This window comes from Bufo gargarizans, chromosome 6 (assembly GCF_014858855.1).
Source record: "Bufo gargarizans isolate SCDJY-AF-19 chromosome 6, ASM1485885v1, whole genome shotgun sequence".
Taxonomy (NCBI): Eukaryota; Metazoa; Chordata; class Amphibia; order Anura; family Bufonidae; genus Bufo; species Bufo gargarizans.
Window position 1 is genome coordinate 245445818 of NC_058085.1, and position 16308 is coordinate 245462125.

A 16308-nucleotide genomic window follows, 5' to 3' on the forward strand; every position below is an offset into this window, starting at 1 on the left:
ATAACATGAAATAATAGTATTCTGAATACAGAATGCATAGTAAAATAGGGCTGGAGGGATTAAAAAACAATGGTGACGGACCATGTGACAAGCGCAGTGACGTTTCCTCAAAGAAGAAGAAAGAAGAAAAGCCGGGCTGCGCGAACAAGTGGATGAGGAAAGTTCAATTATTATATATTTTTTTTTAACCCCTCCAACCCTATTTTACTTAGCATTCTGTATTAAGAATGCCATTATTTTTCCTTTATAACCATGTTATAAGGGAAAATAATAAAATCTACACAACACCTAACCCAAACCCGAACTTCTGTAAAGAAGTCCGGGTTCGGGTCTGGGTACCAAACATGGCGATTTTTCTCACGCGCATGCAAAATACATTGAAAGAGGCCTTAGATGCCGTGTGAAAGAGGCCTTAGATGCCGTGATCAAGTGAGATCACGGCATCTAAAGGGTAAAAAACCCTCACTGCGGCAAGTGTGGATGCTGTAAATTGATTTTTATTACGCTGAGCCTCGCTGAAGAGGCTCAGGGCATTAAAGCTTCAATTCTAATTTTGTCCACCAGGTGGCAGGCCAACATAAGAAATTAGCAATTCTGATTCAATAACTAGATTTTGAACAATCATGGATTTTTTAAATGAATAAAAAAAGGAAAGAAAAAGTTTAAAATCACCCCATTTTCCGTAGAATAAACAAAACTAAATAACAAAAAAAATCATGAGTATCACCACAACCGAAAATACATAGTATTAAAATATTATAATATTTTTCCAATACTGCGAATGGCATAACAGAAAGTAGAGTTGTTGCGATACCAAAATTTTTATTCAGTTTCGATACCATAAAAAAGTATTGCGATACTCGATACAACGTGAAAAAAAAATAAAACAAAAAAGCCACGTGCATTCCGCATTTTTAAAACTGGCGAATTGCGCTGATTTTTTAGTATTTTAATAGTTTGGACTTTTCAGACGTGGCAATGTTTATTTATTGTTTATATATTTTGTATGTAAAATTGGGATTTACACTTGATATTTTGTTCTGTTTTTTTAAACTTTTTTTAAATTTTATTTAATAACTATCCTGGGATCTTCTAATCCCTTGTCCTATTAACCCTAATAGATCTCTATCAGGGTGAATAGGACTTCACGCTCTACCTGCTGCCCTGTGCTTTGTGCACACAGCAGCAGGGGCTTCAGTAGCGTCCTGGCTGCCATGGTAACTGATCAGAGCCCCAGGATTACACTGCTTGTGCTCTGATCAGAAGCTGCCACTGCCACCAATGAGGAGGAGGGGAGGGGACCCTGTGGCCACTGCCACCAATGATTTTAATACTGGGGGAGTTGAGGGAGGCAGGCGCACTGCACCACCAATAATTTTAATGGGGTGGACGCACTGCACCACCAATGATAATTAACCCTTAATACAGGACGCGGTCCTGGCAGCAGATCAGCGGCAGTTAGCCCCGCTGTGCGCCGATGCCCCATTACCGTCTCTTGCAGTCCTGCTCCATATGCTAATTACTATCGGAGCAATGGGGAGGAGACAGTAGCGATTTGAAAGCGCTACAGCCAGGGGAGAAGGAACGCCCACTAGAGAAGCTGATGTCTCCTCCCCATTGCTCCGATAGCAATTAGCATATGGAGCAGGAGAGGAGACAGTAATGGGGCACTGCGGGCGAACGGAGTGGCGCCCAGGAATAATAGTAAGTGCTGGGACATCCCTGGGCGCCGCTCTGTGTAGCGTGCTATTTAAAGTCCGGACCCAGGAAAAGTCCTATCATTGGTGGCGCAGTGCGCCCTCCCCTCCTCCGCTCATTCGTGGCAGCAGCAGCACGGGAGGGGGAGGAGGGAGAGAATGCTTCCTTCTCCCCTGTGCTGCCAAGGGAACATGAGCGTGCTGACAGCAGCGCACTAATGTTTAGAGATACTAGACTGCGCAGCAGCGCAGCCCAGTATCGAATATATGAAAATCCCGGTATCGTTTCAATACTGGGACACAAGTATCGATTGGGTATCGAAATTTCGATACCCGCAACAACCCTAACAGAAAGAAAGGTCAAAATGGCCAACTTGCAATTTTTTCATTACTTCTCTTACCCCAAAAATGTAATAAAATATGATCAAAAAGTCACACATATTCCAAAATGGTATCAATAAAAATTACAGATTATCCTGCAAAAAATGAGCCCCCACACAGCTCAGTAGAGATACCGATAAAGAAGTTATATGGGTCAGAATATGGTGATGTAAAAAATTTTTTTTTATTCAACGTTTACATTTATTTTTACGCTATTTAGACATAAAAAAAAACTATAGAGATGGGGTATCGTTGTAATCGTACTGACCCAGAGAATAAAGGGCACAGGTCAGTTCTGACGCAAACAGAACACTGTGGGAACAAAACTCGTAAAACGGTGGAATAATTGTGTTTTTTTTTTCACTCCAGCCCATTTGGATTTTTTTTTACCGCTTTCCACTACATTGTATGCCATAATAAATGGTGGCATTAGAAAGTACAACTTGTCCCGCAAAAAAATAAGCCCTCATACAGCTATGTGACTGGAAATATAAAAAGTTTTGGCTCAAGGAAGATAGGGAAGAAAAATGAAAACGCAAAAACGAAAAAAACCTCCGGTATCCTAAGGGTTAGGTCCCCTTAGGGGAATTGAACATGCAGTAGTTAGGTAACATTTTCCACAAACTGCAATGGATTACTATTAGTCTAGGGGAGTTTTATTATTTTCCTATAGGAACTATCATGATAGCCTCTGAGTCTTTAAAAGGCTCAAGGCTACCACCACGAATGAATAGCTCCCCTGATCTCCGCCCCCCCTCCATAGGAAAGCACTCTTAGATACTGCTGTCACAATTGACCACGGCATCTTAGGGTTAAATGTCTCTGCTCAGCGCTATTAACAATCACAGACGGCAGTTCTGCTGTTTAAGACGGCAGAAATTCGGCAGCTATGGTGGCCTGCTTAGCTTCTGACCAGGTGCCAAGTTTAAAGACCCAACTTCTGCCGTACATGAATGCAGGAGGTTGAGAAGGAGTTATTGCATTTGCCATTTGAAAACTGGCTGTGTGTTGTTATCCGATAGTGGACCAACACTCTGGCTGTGTGTATTTCATATAGAAATAACTTACAATAAAGTGATTGTGTGGGTCCTTTCTTAAATGTCACTCCCCAACTGTATGGTATGTCATCAGTAACAATCTGTCCAAGAGGGTTGGCACTTGTAATCAGTCTACATAACATGCATTGTTACATAGAAACATAGAAGAATGATGGCAAAAAAAGTCCACATGGTCCATCTAGACTGCCCTTAGATTTACTTTTATTGCTCTCTTAGGATAGATCTGTTTTTTCCCATGCATGTTTAAATTCACTTACCATAGATTTTCCAACCCATCTGCTGGAAGTTTGTTTAAAGCATCTATTACTCTCTGTGAAACAATATTTTCTGACCAACCACACATGTTCCAAGTCTGTGGCCAGTTCACCAGTGTGCAGGGAGGGAGAAAATGGCCCAGAAGGAAGAACAGGAAAACAACAGTGAATGCTCAGAACAGCCACAATTCTCTAAATCAACTCAATGATGAATAAATAACACACACCATTTTGAGGGTTTTTATATTTTTTATGTTTAAAAACCCTTTAATGAGGACCTGTAACCTCTTCTGGCATACCTGTTTATCAACTACTAGCATCTCCTTTGTAATAGCAATTGTGGAGCATCTATTCTTATGACTCTATGATGTGCTTTATTATTTCTGCTAGAAATAAATTGCTAGCAGTTTGCAGTGAAGGTCCAGATGGGTGTTACCAGTTGGAGGTGTGTCTCGGCATAGCGTGACACTATCCAGTCACTGTGTGGGGACACCCCTCTAACTGGTAACACCCATCTGGACCTTTATTGCAAATTGCTAGCAATTCATTTCCAGCAGGAATAATAAAGCACATCATAGAGTCATAAGAATAGATGCTCCAGAATTGATATTACAAAGGGGATGCTGGCAGTTACTAAAAGCAGATGGAGGTGTGTCCCTGACACTATCCAGTGACTGAATAGTGTAATATTGCTGAGACACATCTCCAAATAACTGGTAACGCCCATCTGGATTTTGGGTTCCATATAATTTATTGCAAAACGTTTTTTTATTGCGGACAGGTGGAAATAAACCCATCAATTCTACTGATTTTGGGTCATTTTGGAAGAAGTGCTCACCATCTAGTATAAATGATGCTAAAGGGCATCTATCAGCAGATTTGTACCTATGACACTGGCTGACCTGTTGCATGTGCACTTACCAGCTGAAGGCATCTGTGTTGGTCCCATGTTCATATGTGTCCACATTGCTGAGAAAAATGTTTTAATATATGCAAAATGAACCTCTAGGAGGAAAAGAGGCGTTGCCTTTACACCTAGAGGTTCTGCACTCATTGTAACTGCCGCACCCGTCCCACTTTGATGGACAGGACATTATGATGTTTTCACTGTCTGGCCCTGTCCATCAAAGTGGGTAGGATGTGGGGCTCATTTTGCAGAACGGAACATCCCACTCTCTGTAGAAATGTCCTATCCTTATTAGCATAACAGACAATAATTGGACATGTTATATTTTCTTGTGGAGCTGAGGAACGGACATACAGATAGCACACGGTGTGCTGTTTGCATCCCCATTGAAGTGAATGGGTTGTGGACAAAAAACACGGTTGTGCATGAGCCCTTACAGAGAGAGCAGGGCCTCGAGGTGTAACCAGAGCGCCCCCGTTGCTCCTAGATGCTCACTTGCATATATTAAAACATAATTTTTCTCAGCAATTTGACACATACAGTCATGTGAAAAAATTAGGACACCCTTTGAAAGCATGTGGTTTTTTGTAACATTTTTAATAAAAGGTTATTTCATCTCCGTTTCAACAATACAGAGAGATTAAAGTAATCCAACTAAACAAAGAAAACTGAAGAAAAGTCTTTTCAAGATCTTCTGTAAATGTCATTCTACAAAAATGCCTATTCTAACTGAGGAAAAAGATAGGACACCCTCACATGTATTCCCTCTTAAATTGGCTCAGATCTCACACAGGTATATCACACCAGGTGCACATAATTAGTAGATCGTTACTCTGCATGTTGAATGAGGCTTGCCCTATTTAAACCTCAGACATTTAGTTTGGTGTGCTCCTGACTGTTGAAGTGAGAGTGAGCACCATGGTGAGAGCAAAAGAGCTGTCAGAGGACTTCAGAAAAAAGATTGTAGCAGCCTATGAGTCTGGGAAGGGATTTAAAAAGATCTCAAAAGATTTTGAAATCAGCCATTCCACTGTCCGGAAGATAGTCTACAAGTGGAGGGCTTTCAAAACAACTGCCAACATGCCCAGGACTGGTCGCCCCAGCAAGTTCACCCCAAGAGCAGACCGCAAGATGCTAAAAGAGGTCTCCAAAAACCCTAAAGTGTCATCTCGAGAACTACAGCAGGCTCTGGCTACTGTTGATGTAGAAGTACATGCCTCTACAATCAGAAAGAGACTGTACAAGTTTAACTTGCATGGGAGGTGTGCAAGGAGGAAACCTTTGCTTTCCAAGAGAAACATCGAGGCCAGACTGACATTTGCCACAGATAAAGTTGACAAAGACCAGGACTTCTGGAATAATGTTCTTTGGACAGATGAGTCCAAAATTGAATTATTTGGACACAACAGCAGAGGACATGTTTGGCGTAAACCAAACACAGCATTCCAAGAAAAGAACCTCATACCAACTGTGAAGCATGGAGGTGGAAGTGTCATGGTTTGGGGCTGCTTTGCTGCAGCAGGACCTGGTCAGCTCACCATCATAGAATCCACGATGAATTCTACTGTGTATCAGAAGGTGCTTGAAGAACATGTGAGACCATCAGTTAGAAAATTAAAGCTGAAGCGGAACTGGACCATGCAACATGACAATGACCCAAAACATACTAGTAAATCAACCAAAGATTGGCTGAAAAAGAAGAAATGGAGAGTCCTGGAATGGCCAAGTCAAAGTCCAGATTTGAATCCCATTGAGATGCTGTGGGGTGACTTGAAAAGGGCTGTACGTGCAAGAAACCCCTCAAACATCTCACAGCTGAAAAAGTTCTGCATTGAGGAGTGGGGTAAAATTTCCTCAGACCGATGTCGAAGACTGGTAGATGGCTACAAGAACCGTCTCACTGCAGTTATTTCAGCCAAAGGAGGTAACACTCGCTATTAGGGGCAAGGGTGTCCTATCTTTTTCCTCAGTTAGAATAGGCATTTTTGTAGAATGACATTTACAGAAGATCTTGAAAAGACTTTTCTTCAGTTTTCTTTGTTTAGTCGGATTACTTTAATCTCTCTGTATTGTTGAAACGGAGATTAAATAACCTTTTATTAAAAATGTTACAAAAAACCACATGCTTTCAAAGGGTGTCCTAATTTTTTCACATGACTGTATGAACATGCGACCAACACAGATGCCAAGTGTACATACCACAGGTCAGCCATAGGTACAAATCTGCTGACAGATGCCCTTTGACTTCATTCTGTAGGTCTGTACAATTACACATATTTTGTGGATTTATATAGTTTCTATAGTTAACTTTTTCACAAAACCACCTATTTTATGGTTCTCTGTGATAACCAGTGGTGCAGGTATATGGATACTGGTTATGCAGAAGCCCAAAACATTTGGGAGGAAATTTATGGTTGGATTTGTGCTGGGACAAAACCATTTGGGGAGAAACTTATGCGTTGATTTTCTGCTGTAAAACATTTTTTGTGCCCCTCTGGGTGGAAAAGTAGGTGTGGGTAGCCATATTACCGATAATTAGGTGTACACCAGATTTATCAACTAAGTGAAAAAAACTGGCAAACTTGGGCAATGAGTGGCATAAAACATGAGGTATCATCTTTAGACATGTATTATTTGATATATCATACAACATGAAATGCTTGATAAATTAAGTCAACTCTGGCTCGTGCAAAACGGAGAAAAAAAAAATTCCCCTCATGATCATTGCGTAGAAGTCACCTATAGGACTGGTAAAACTGAATACACATAGAAGAGCAGGATAAAATCCAATCAGTATACTTAATTTAACATGAAATAGATATTGACATAGATATACACTACAATTCCATTGAGTCAACAGTGTAGACATCTTTCCAAACATCATACAATAAATTTGACAAAGATCACAAGACTTCTGTGGGACAATCCTGACAATCATAACATTTTAGTGTGCGTCAAGGTTTGGAGGACTGGATAATTTTCGTTAATTCCTTCAAAAGGCAATTTATCAATCTGTTTGATTGCGGAAAAGGCAGAAAGTTCAGTTTAGCAGGTTTCTGGTCTGCCAGAAGAATACATCCTCATATTGAGGAAGTCGAGTCACCGGTTAGAAACACTGAGTGAAAGACATATCAGCATAGGTCCCAGGTTGCTATTGATGAATTTCGGTCTTGTCATACAAGAGTTCTTGTCTCTGGCTCTCGTCAGGTTTTCTGTGATTCTCCTGATGTTTGAGGAAACGAGATCTTCGCGTAAAGCTTTTACCACAGTCCAAACATGAAAATGGCTTAACCCCCGTATGCATGGACTGATGTTTAATGAGATTGGATTTCCGAGTGAAAAACTTGCCACATTCGGTGCAGGAAAAGGGCTTCTGTCCTGTGTGCATAATCTGATGATTGAGGAGGACAGACTTCTGTGTGAAGGATTTTCCACACTCTATGCACAGGAAAGGCTTCTCTCCTTTATGAATTCTCTGGTGTATGACAACATCAGACTTCTGAGAGAAACACTTCCCACATTCCGAGCAGGAAAATGGCTTCTCCCCAGTGTGGATTCTCTCATGTCGCACTAGATCAGATTTGAATTTAAAGTATTTATCGCACTGAGAACATGAAAAAGGCTTCTCACTATTGTGAATCACCTGATGTTCTTCAAGGTCAGATTTTTCCAGAAAAAACTGTCCACAATCAAAACAAGGGAAGGGATTCTCGGAGAAGTGGCTGCGCTGATGCTCGAGAAGAACAGATTTCCTTGTGAAGCATTTCCCACACACAGGACAGGAAAATGGCCGTTCTTCTGCGTGAACTTTCTGATGTTTAATAAGAATAGATTTTTGTGTAAAACAACGGCCACATTCAGAGCACGAAAACGGCTTTTCACCATTGTGAATTCTCTGATGTTGTATGAGAACAGATTTCTGCGAAAAAGACTTTCCACATACCAGACATGGAAATGGCCGTTCCCCAGTATGAATTCTCTGGTGCCGAACCACATCAGACTTGTTGGTGAAGCACTTCCCACATATGGAACATGGGAATGGTTTTTCTCCTTTGTGGATCTTCTGATGTCTCATGAGATTTATTCTTTGGTTAAAACACTTGCCACATTCAGTGCATGAAAAGAATGTATCAGCAACATCATTTGTATCTGGGCAAACATCTTCATGGTTAGGGTAATCAGTTGGACTACTGGGGTAATCTCCATCGTTCTCTTCAGTCTTAAAATCTGAGGTCTTACTATTACTTTCTCCATCTGTTGAAAATAAGGTAATTTGAAGTACCCGTTAATTTCATCATACAAGAGAACCGCCTCAGCAATAGCCAACTTAGTTACCATACTCCCAGTTTTGTCTGTTCAACCACTTAAAGGGAATCTGTCACCAGTTTTATGGTGTCCTAAGGGCAATAAATAATGGTGACAAAATGCTGGGTCTCTTTCTTTAGTTGTTGACCCAGCCATTTTACCCAAATCTTGTATTGAACTGCTCTCGTGCATAATGACGCGTCTGGAATATTCATGAGCTCATAGCTCTTCCTGCCCACCTGCCACTGATTCAATTGGGAAAAAAAAGTCAAATCAGCGGCAGGTGGGCAGGGAGAGCTGTGGGCGCATTAATACAGGGACTCATTGGCCTGCGCTGGAGCTGTTAGGATTGAAAAGTGAGGGCAGTAGAAAACTGGTGACAGATGTTGCACATCATCCCTTTGTATACTGGAGGTTTTTTCATTTATATTTTTCTTCCCCATCTTCATAAACCCATAACTTTTTTATTTTTTTATTCACATATCCATATAAGGGGTTGTTTTATGCAGGACAAGTTGTACTTTGTAATGCCACCATTTAATATAGCATACAATGTAGTGGGGGGAAAAAAATAATAATAAATTCCTCCACTGTTTTAATGGTTTTGTCCCTACGGCAGCAAAACTGACCTGTGCCCTTGATTCGCTGGGTCAGTACGATTACAATACCTCATGTGTATAGGTTTTATATGTATAAATGCTGTAAAAATAAATTAAAACTTAAAAAAATATAGTTTTTTGCATCACAATATTCTGACCTCTATAACTTTTTTTATAGTTATGTCTATTGAGCTGTGTGGGGACTCATTTGTCTTGCAGAGGACGATCTGTAGTTTTTATTGATACCATTTTGGAGTGTGTGTGACTTTTTGATTACATTTTTTGGGTAAGAGAAGCGATAAAAAAAATAGCAAATCTGCAATTTTGATACTTTTTATTTTATTTTTATGTTTTGGTAGCCAGTCTAGGAGTCTACAATGCTCAATTTTCTTTCTATTCAATATTACCATGTTCCATACAGGTGCATGGTAATATGTGAAATGTTTATTATTTATTAAAGGCCTGCCACCTGCTGGCCAACATAAGAAATGCAGCTATAATACGCTGGGTAGTATCCCCATTGCCCTCAAGGGGATGCCGATAATGACCTTGAAGCACGCGCTTCCGGGGTTTTTCAAGGTTTATATGCTGTGATCACACTTGATCATGACATCTAAAGGCTTTAATGACCGTGATCAGCATTATTGACGGTAACCACCGCAATACATGTACGGTGTTGGTAGTGAGAGGGTTAAGGACATATGAGCCATGTATTTAAAGGGATTGGCTAGGACATGCCATCAATGTCAGGATGGGTCTTAGCCGCCCCTGTTGCAAGTAATGAAGCTCCTCATTATTAGGCCTCATGCACACGACCATATCCGTTTTGGGGTCCACACAACACAGATCCACAAAATACTGGTTGCGGTCTGTGTGCCGTCCTCATTTTTTTTTGGACCCATTGATTTCAATGGGTCTGTGGTCTGCATTTTGCAGACATATTCTATCTTTCTCCAGAACGGCCATACGGATGTGGAAAGCGCAACGATAGAACATGTCCTATACCTGGGCAAAAAATGTGGACCACGGATCCGTTGAAGTCAATGGGCCTGCATAAAATGCAAATGCAACATAGTCGGTATCCGTATTTTGTGCACCCGCAATTTTGAGCCAAAATCATGTGCAGGTCAAAAATACAGAAGAGGTGCAAATGTTGCCATTATGTCTTATTTCTGTATGGGCTCCGCCTCTGGTTTTGGCTCAAAGACACTGACGGAAATTACTCACCAAACACTGCGAGAGGGTGGCCTAAAGCTGCTGTCGTGATATCTCACCTTGGCTGATATCTGTAAGGTAATCCCCATTGTAATGCACTTCACTCCTTGCATACTCCTCTTCACCCTCTGTTTCTTCCACCTTTACAATAACCAGGTTACCTGCCTAAAACGCAAGCATAAAAGATGACACTATGTCTCATGTAAGGACTCTTCAGCAGGTCTATTTCAATGATGTACCTGTTCATCTTGTGGGTCGTCATCCTCATCTTCCTCTGACCAATCCTGAGAATAATAAGGACTCTCACATCTCTCTGGTGTATTGCTCTTACTAGATCCATCTACAGGAAACACGCACAGTGAACACAATGGAGGGAAGAGCAGTTGCCCATAGCAGCCAGACTTGGCTCTCCTCATGATCAACCTTCAAATAAATGCCTATTCTTACCTGGTGACGTGGGGAGACTTTGGTCCTCCATATATAATGGTTTCGGACAGATCCTAATGTCTGACACTTGTTTTAGAGGTCTTGTGCTTATTAGATCTCATTGATCGTTGCTGCACATGGAGTCTCTAGATCTTACGCTCTACTCCACATCCATCTTTGGCATTTGTCAAACATTTATAGGAATCTTAACACTGCAGAATCCTGTGTAGAAGAAAACACTGGTTAATACCACGTATACAGACAGGAACGAGATTTGAGGATGACACTTTTTCCAGAATCTTTCACCTCTCTAGTCATTTTTGAGAGATTTGCAAGGATCCCTGAAATGCCTTATAAGCAAGTAAACACAGGTTCCGCAAATTTAGGGCATGTTCATGGTGGATTTTTGACAAGCATGCCAGCGTGTTTTCCTTGCCAAAATCTGTATTAAAAAAACTGCATAACCCCTTAGTGACCACCAATAGGCCTTTTTACAGTGGACACTAAGGGGCCTTAGGTGGCCCAGTCTAAGCACTGCACGAGTCTTCTATGTAGAGGCAAGGTTCCTGCTCCTACAGCCCTGATCGTCAGAAGTATGAAGCAAGGCAGTTTAACCCCTTAGACGCTGCAGCATATATAGTGACCATGAAGTGGATTAACTCTATTTCCCATCGGCACCCTATGAATGAGATTGTGGGGTGCCAATGTCTGTGCATAGCAGCCTGGGACCTAATGAAGGCCCCAAGCCTGCCTGCAGTGTTTTCCATCGGGCTGCGCCTCTCTGGCGCACCCTAATGGTGACTGTCAGTATAGCATTGCTAATATAATGCATTCTACAGCATAAGCTAGTAAATGGTTAAAAAAAGTTTTATTAAATAATAAAGAAAAAAATTAAATAAAAAGTGATCAAAAAATGTTACGTACCCCAAAATGATATCAATAAAAAGTACAAGTCATCCACAAAAATCATGTCCTCAAACAGATCCATAGAATGAAACATAAATGGGTTATGGGTCTTGGTATGTGGATATGCAAAAAGTTATAATTTTAATCAGGATGATCAACCATTTTAACCCGGGCATACTGCCTCGTAAGGTTGATTGTGCTGATAAAGATTATACATTTCTTTTGTCTGTATGTTAAAGGGAATCTGTCACCTATTTTGACCATATAAAACCGTTAACATAACAATGTGCAATAAAGTACCTTCATGTGTCCCTTTTCTTTTATTCAACTTTTCATTCAGATGAAAAAGCGATTTTTCTGATATGAAAATGAAGTCTCAAGGTGCCCAGAGGGGCGTCATTACTCTGCTCTAGTGCCCAGTAACGCCCCCCTGCAGTGCCCAGCCTTCTAAGAAATAAATGTACTCCCACATACTTGCCGAACGGCGCCGCCCCCTCCATTACGTCATTTAATGTATTCACTGCACCGTCCTTGCTTCCTCCTTTCTTGTCCTCCGAAATCCTGCGCAGGCGCAGTATCGCTGAGTGCCTGCGCCTGTACGATACTCCTGTGTGCCTGCGCTCCGATTACATCACTGGGCTCGGCGCATGTCCAGTGACACTATTGAGGCTGTTGCCCTCTGGAGCAGGAGTATCGTACAGGCGCAGGCACTCAGCGATACTGCGCCTGCGCGGGATTTCGGAGGCCAAGAGAGGAGGAAGCAAGGACGGTGCAGTGAATAAATTAAATGACCTAGTGAAGGGGGCGGCGCCGTTCGACAAGTATGTGGGAGTACAATTATTTCTTAGGAGGCGTGCTGGGCTTGGAAGAAAGGCGGGCTGGGCACTGCAGGGGGGCGTTACTGGGCACTAGAGCAGAGTAATGACGCCCCTCTGGGCACCTTGAGACTTAATTTGCATATCAGAAAAATCGCTTTTTCATCTGAATGAAAAGTTTAATAAAAGAAAGAGGACCCATGCAGGAATGAAGGTACTTTATTGCACATGCTATGTTAACGGTTTTATAGGGTGAGTGGTGTGTTTTTATTCATATGCAAATTAGCACATTAGAGCACCAGAGGGCGGGGCTGAATCCTTGGAGCAATGACTGGCATAGGGTGAAGGTATCAGAGTAAGGCCTCTTGCACACGACCTTATGGCTTTTTCAGTATTTTACAGTAACCCTGGGTTCACACCTGAGCGTTCTGAAAGGAGCGCTCTGTATGCGCGATTGTACGGCGTTTACAATCGCGCATACAGAGACAAGCGAATGCCCATTGTCGCGCGTTCCCGAAAGTCTATGTACGGGAACGCGCGACAAAACGCCCCAAAGAAGCTCATGTACTTCTTGGGGCGTCGGGCGTTTTACAGCGCGATCGTTCGCGCTGTAAAACACCCAAGTGTGAACCATTCCCATAGGGAAGCATTGGTTTCTCCTTGTTGAGCGTTTTACAGCGCGTACGCTCAGGTGTGAACCCAGCCTTAAAGGATCCGTTGTTTGTTTCTGTTCCGTAGTTCCGCAAAAAATCTCTGTATGGTTTCCATATGCGATCCGTTGTTTGCGGATCACAAACAGAAACATAAAATTTTTAATCATTAATATAATGTACAGTAATGTGTTTTAACAGTATACACATGGGCAAAGTGGGCATGGATCTGCAAAAAACGGATGTGTTCCTATGCATTCCGTATTTTTTGCAGACCCACTGACTTGAATGGAGCCACGGATCGTTATTTGCGGGCAATAATAGGACAAGTTCTATATTTCAGCGGAACGGATACACGGAAATACAGAAACGGAATGCATACGGAGTGCATTCCGTTTTTTTGCTGAACCATTGAAATAATTGGTTCCGCATACGGACTGCAAACGGAATCCGCAAAAATAGAACGGAAATGGAAAAAAAAAAAGTTTGTGTGCAGGAGGCCTAACAGGCATTAGGGTACTTTCACACTAGCGTTTTTCTTTTCCGGCATAGAGTTCCGTCACAGGGGCTCAATACAGGAAAAGAACTGATCAGTTTTATCCCCATGCATTCTGAATGGAGAGCAATCCGATCAGGATGTCTTCAGTTCAGTCATTTTGACTGATCAGGCACGCAGCATGCTACAGTTTTATCTCTGGCCAAAAAAAAAAACTGAAGCCTTGCCTGAATGCCGGATCCGGCATTTTTCCTCATAGGAATGTATTATTGCCGGATTCGTCATTCAAAATAGGCCTCATGCACACGACCGTTGTGTGCATCCGTGGCCGTTGTGCCGTTTTCCGTTTTTTTTTCACGGACCCATTGACTTTCAATGGGTCCGTGGAAAAATCTGAAAATGCACCGTTTGGCAGCCGCATCCGTGAGCCGTGTTTCCTGGCCGTAAAAAAAATATGACCTGTCCTATTTTTTTCACGGCCAACGGTTCACGGGCCCATTCAAGTCAATGGGTCCGTGAAAGAACACGGATGCACACAAGATTGGCATCCGTGTCCGTGATCCGTGGCCGTAGGTTTTAGTTTCATACAGACGGATCCGACAGTATATTCTAACACAGAGGCGTTCCCATGGTGATGGGACGCTTCTAGTTAGAATACACTACAAACTGTGTACAAGACTGCCCCCTGCTGCCTGGCAGCACCCGATCTCTTACAGGGGGATATGATAGCACAATTAACCCCTTCAGGTGCGGCACCTGAAGGTGTTAATTGTACTATCATATCCCCCTGTAAGAGATCAGGGCTGCCAGGCAGCAGGGGGCAGACCCCCCCCCCCCTCCCCAGTTTGAATATCATTGTGCGGCCCCCCCCCCTCCCCTGTTGTTAACTCGTTGGTGGCCAGTGTGCGCACCCCCCTCCCTCCCTCCCTCTATTGTTTTAATACATTGGGGCCAGTGTGCGCGCCCCCCCCCCAACCCCCCCTCCCTCCCTCTATTGTTTTAATACATTGGGGCCAGTGTGCGCACCCCCCCAACCCCCCCCCCCCCTCCCTCCCTCTATTGTAATAATAGCATTGGGGCTGAGTCTCACAAATGCTTTTAGTCACATCCAGATCGGCGGATCCGGCGGGCAGTTCTGTCGACGGAACTGCTTGCCGGATCCCACTGCCGCAAGTGTGAAAGTAGCCTTAGATGATTATAAAGACACCAGTAATCTGCATTATCTTTCCAAGTATAGAAAGGCTCTATTCTCAATATAGTAGGATTATAGCCATTTAGGAAAAAAATAACTGAAGAAATTTTTTTTAGAAGTCTCTCCTGGGATATGAACCTGGAACATCAACATGCAAAGCTGATCACTTACCAGAAGGCTACAGCCTTATTATATTGACAAGAGTGGTTTTCTATACTTGCCATGCTAATACATATTACTTGTTTCTTTATAATCATGCCTGTGACTAAACCACTGGTATGTATTAGCTTTCTAAGCATAGAAAACCTCTAGTCTCAACAAGGTAAGGCTATAGTAAGTAGTGTATATGATATGTACATGCTAAGATACATGAGGGGGGGGGGGGCATTTTTGGGGTTGGATAACCCATTTAAAATGTATTGGCTCCGTGTAGCCAAACTTCGTCTTGCCCAAAGTTGCACGATATTTCAGTGAATGTCCGCATATTTAGAAACATTTTAAAATAGGATGCCGAAGTGGGCTTTGGTACCAAGATACCAGCCAGTACCCCGCCACTGACTGACAGGGCCAGGCAGTGAAGACGTACTCACTCCTGGCCATGAAGTCCTGCGGGAGCTTGTTCTATGCACGCGCTGTACATGAATGGAGGCCCTTGAACATGCTCCTGTGAACTTTGAGGTGCAACAGCACCACCCTTGTGGCTCCTAGGGGCCCATTTGCATATTACAAAACTTCCATTTTCTCAAGAATGCAGGTACCTAGGAAGATGGGACCAAGACCATTATGTTCAACTGTCAAGCACAAGTCTCACGTGAGACTGTTTTATTGGGATGTACCTGATGACAAAACCCCTTAACCCTTTCGCTACCAGTGCTATCCATGTGCGGTGCTGGAGCAATGGGTAAATATGGCGCCTGCTGCACACGTGAGAAGAGGAGGAGGAGGTGTCTCCTGAATGAGAGACATACCACCTGCAGTACTTTAGTCTCTACTATATCTAGTAAGATAAGCCTCCAACACTGTTCAGAGCGAGGTAATAAACCCCTTACTGGCCGGCAGCTGCCTCCTCGTCCCTCCTCCTGTCTCCATAGACTTTCATCTGCGAGACTGGAGATAGGCAGGTGCTACAAGAGGCCCATTGTTTTTTAAAGGGGGTTGTGCAGCCTGTTTATATGGATAATCTATCTTCAGGGCAGGTCATCAATATCAGATCGGAAGGGGGAAGGGTCGACTCCCAGCACCCTGGTTTGAAGAGAAAGCAGCACTCATAAAAGCGCAGCCTCGCGCTGCCAATGTGGCTATGTGAAGCGCTGACTATGTAACTGTTCATTGATGATCTTTCGTATGTCTCAAAATCAATAAAAAAAACCACATTGATTAGAAAAGCGCAGCCTCCTCTTCATTGTT

The 16308-nt window shown here is 42.7% G+C and overlaps 1 protein-coding gene across 1 annotated transcript in view; it reads right to left on the reverse strand.

The window, feature by feature from the left end:
* Positions 1 to 6473: 6473 nt before the first annotated feature.
* LOC122942111 (zinc finger protein 850-like) overlaps positions 6474 to 16308 on the reverse strand; it is a 56850-nt gene continuing 47015 nt past the window's right edge. The window contains exons 10-13 of the mRNA XM_044299608.1: positions 10864 to 10929; positions 10656 to 10756; positions 10476 to 10581; positions 6474 to 8551 (exon numbers count right to left, since the gene is read on the reverse strand). Coding sequence (XP_044155543.1) covers positions 7449 to 8551; positions 10476 to 10581; positions 10656 to 10756; positions 10864 to 10929 — 1376 coding nt within the window. The 3' untranslated portion in view covers positions 6474 to 7448. The remainder of the gene's footprint in view (positions 8552 to 10475; positions 10582 to 10655; positions 10757 to 10863; positions 10930 to 16308) is intronic.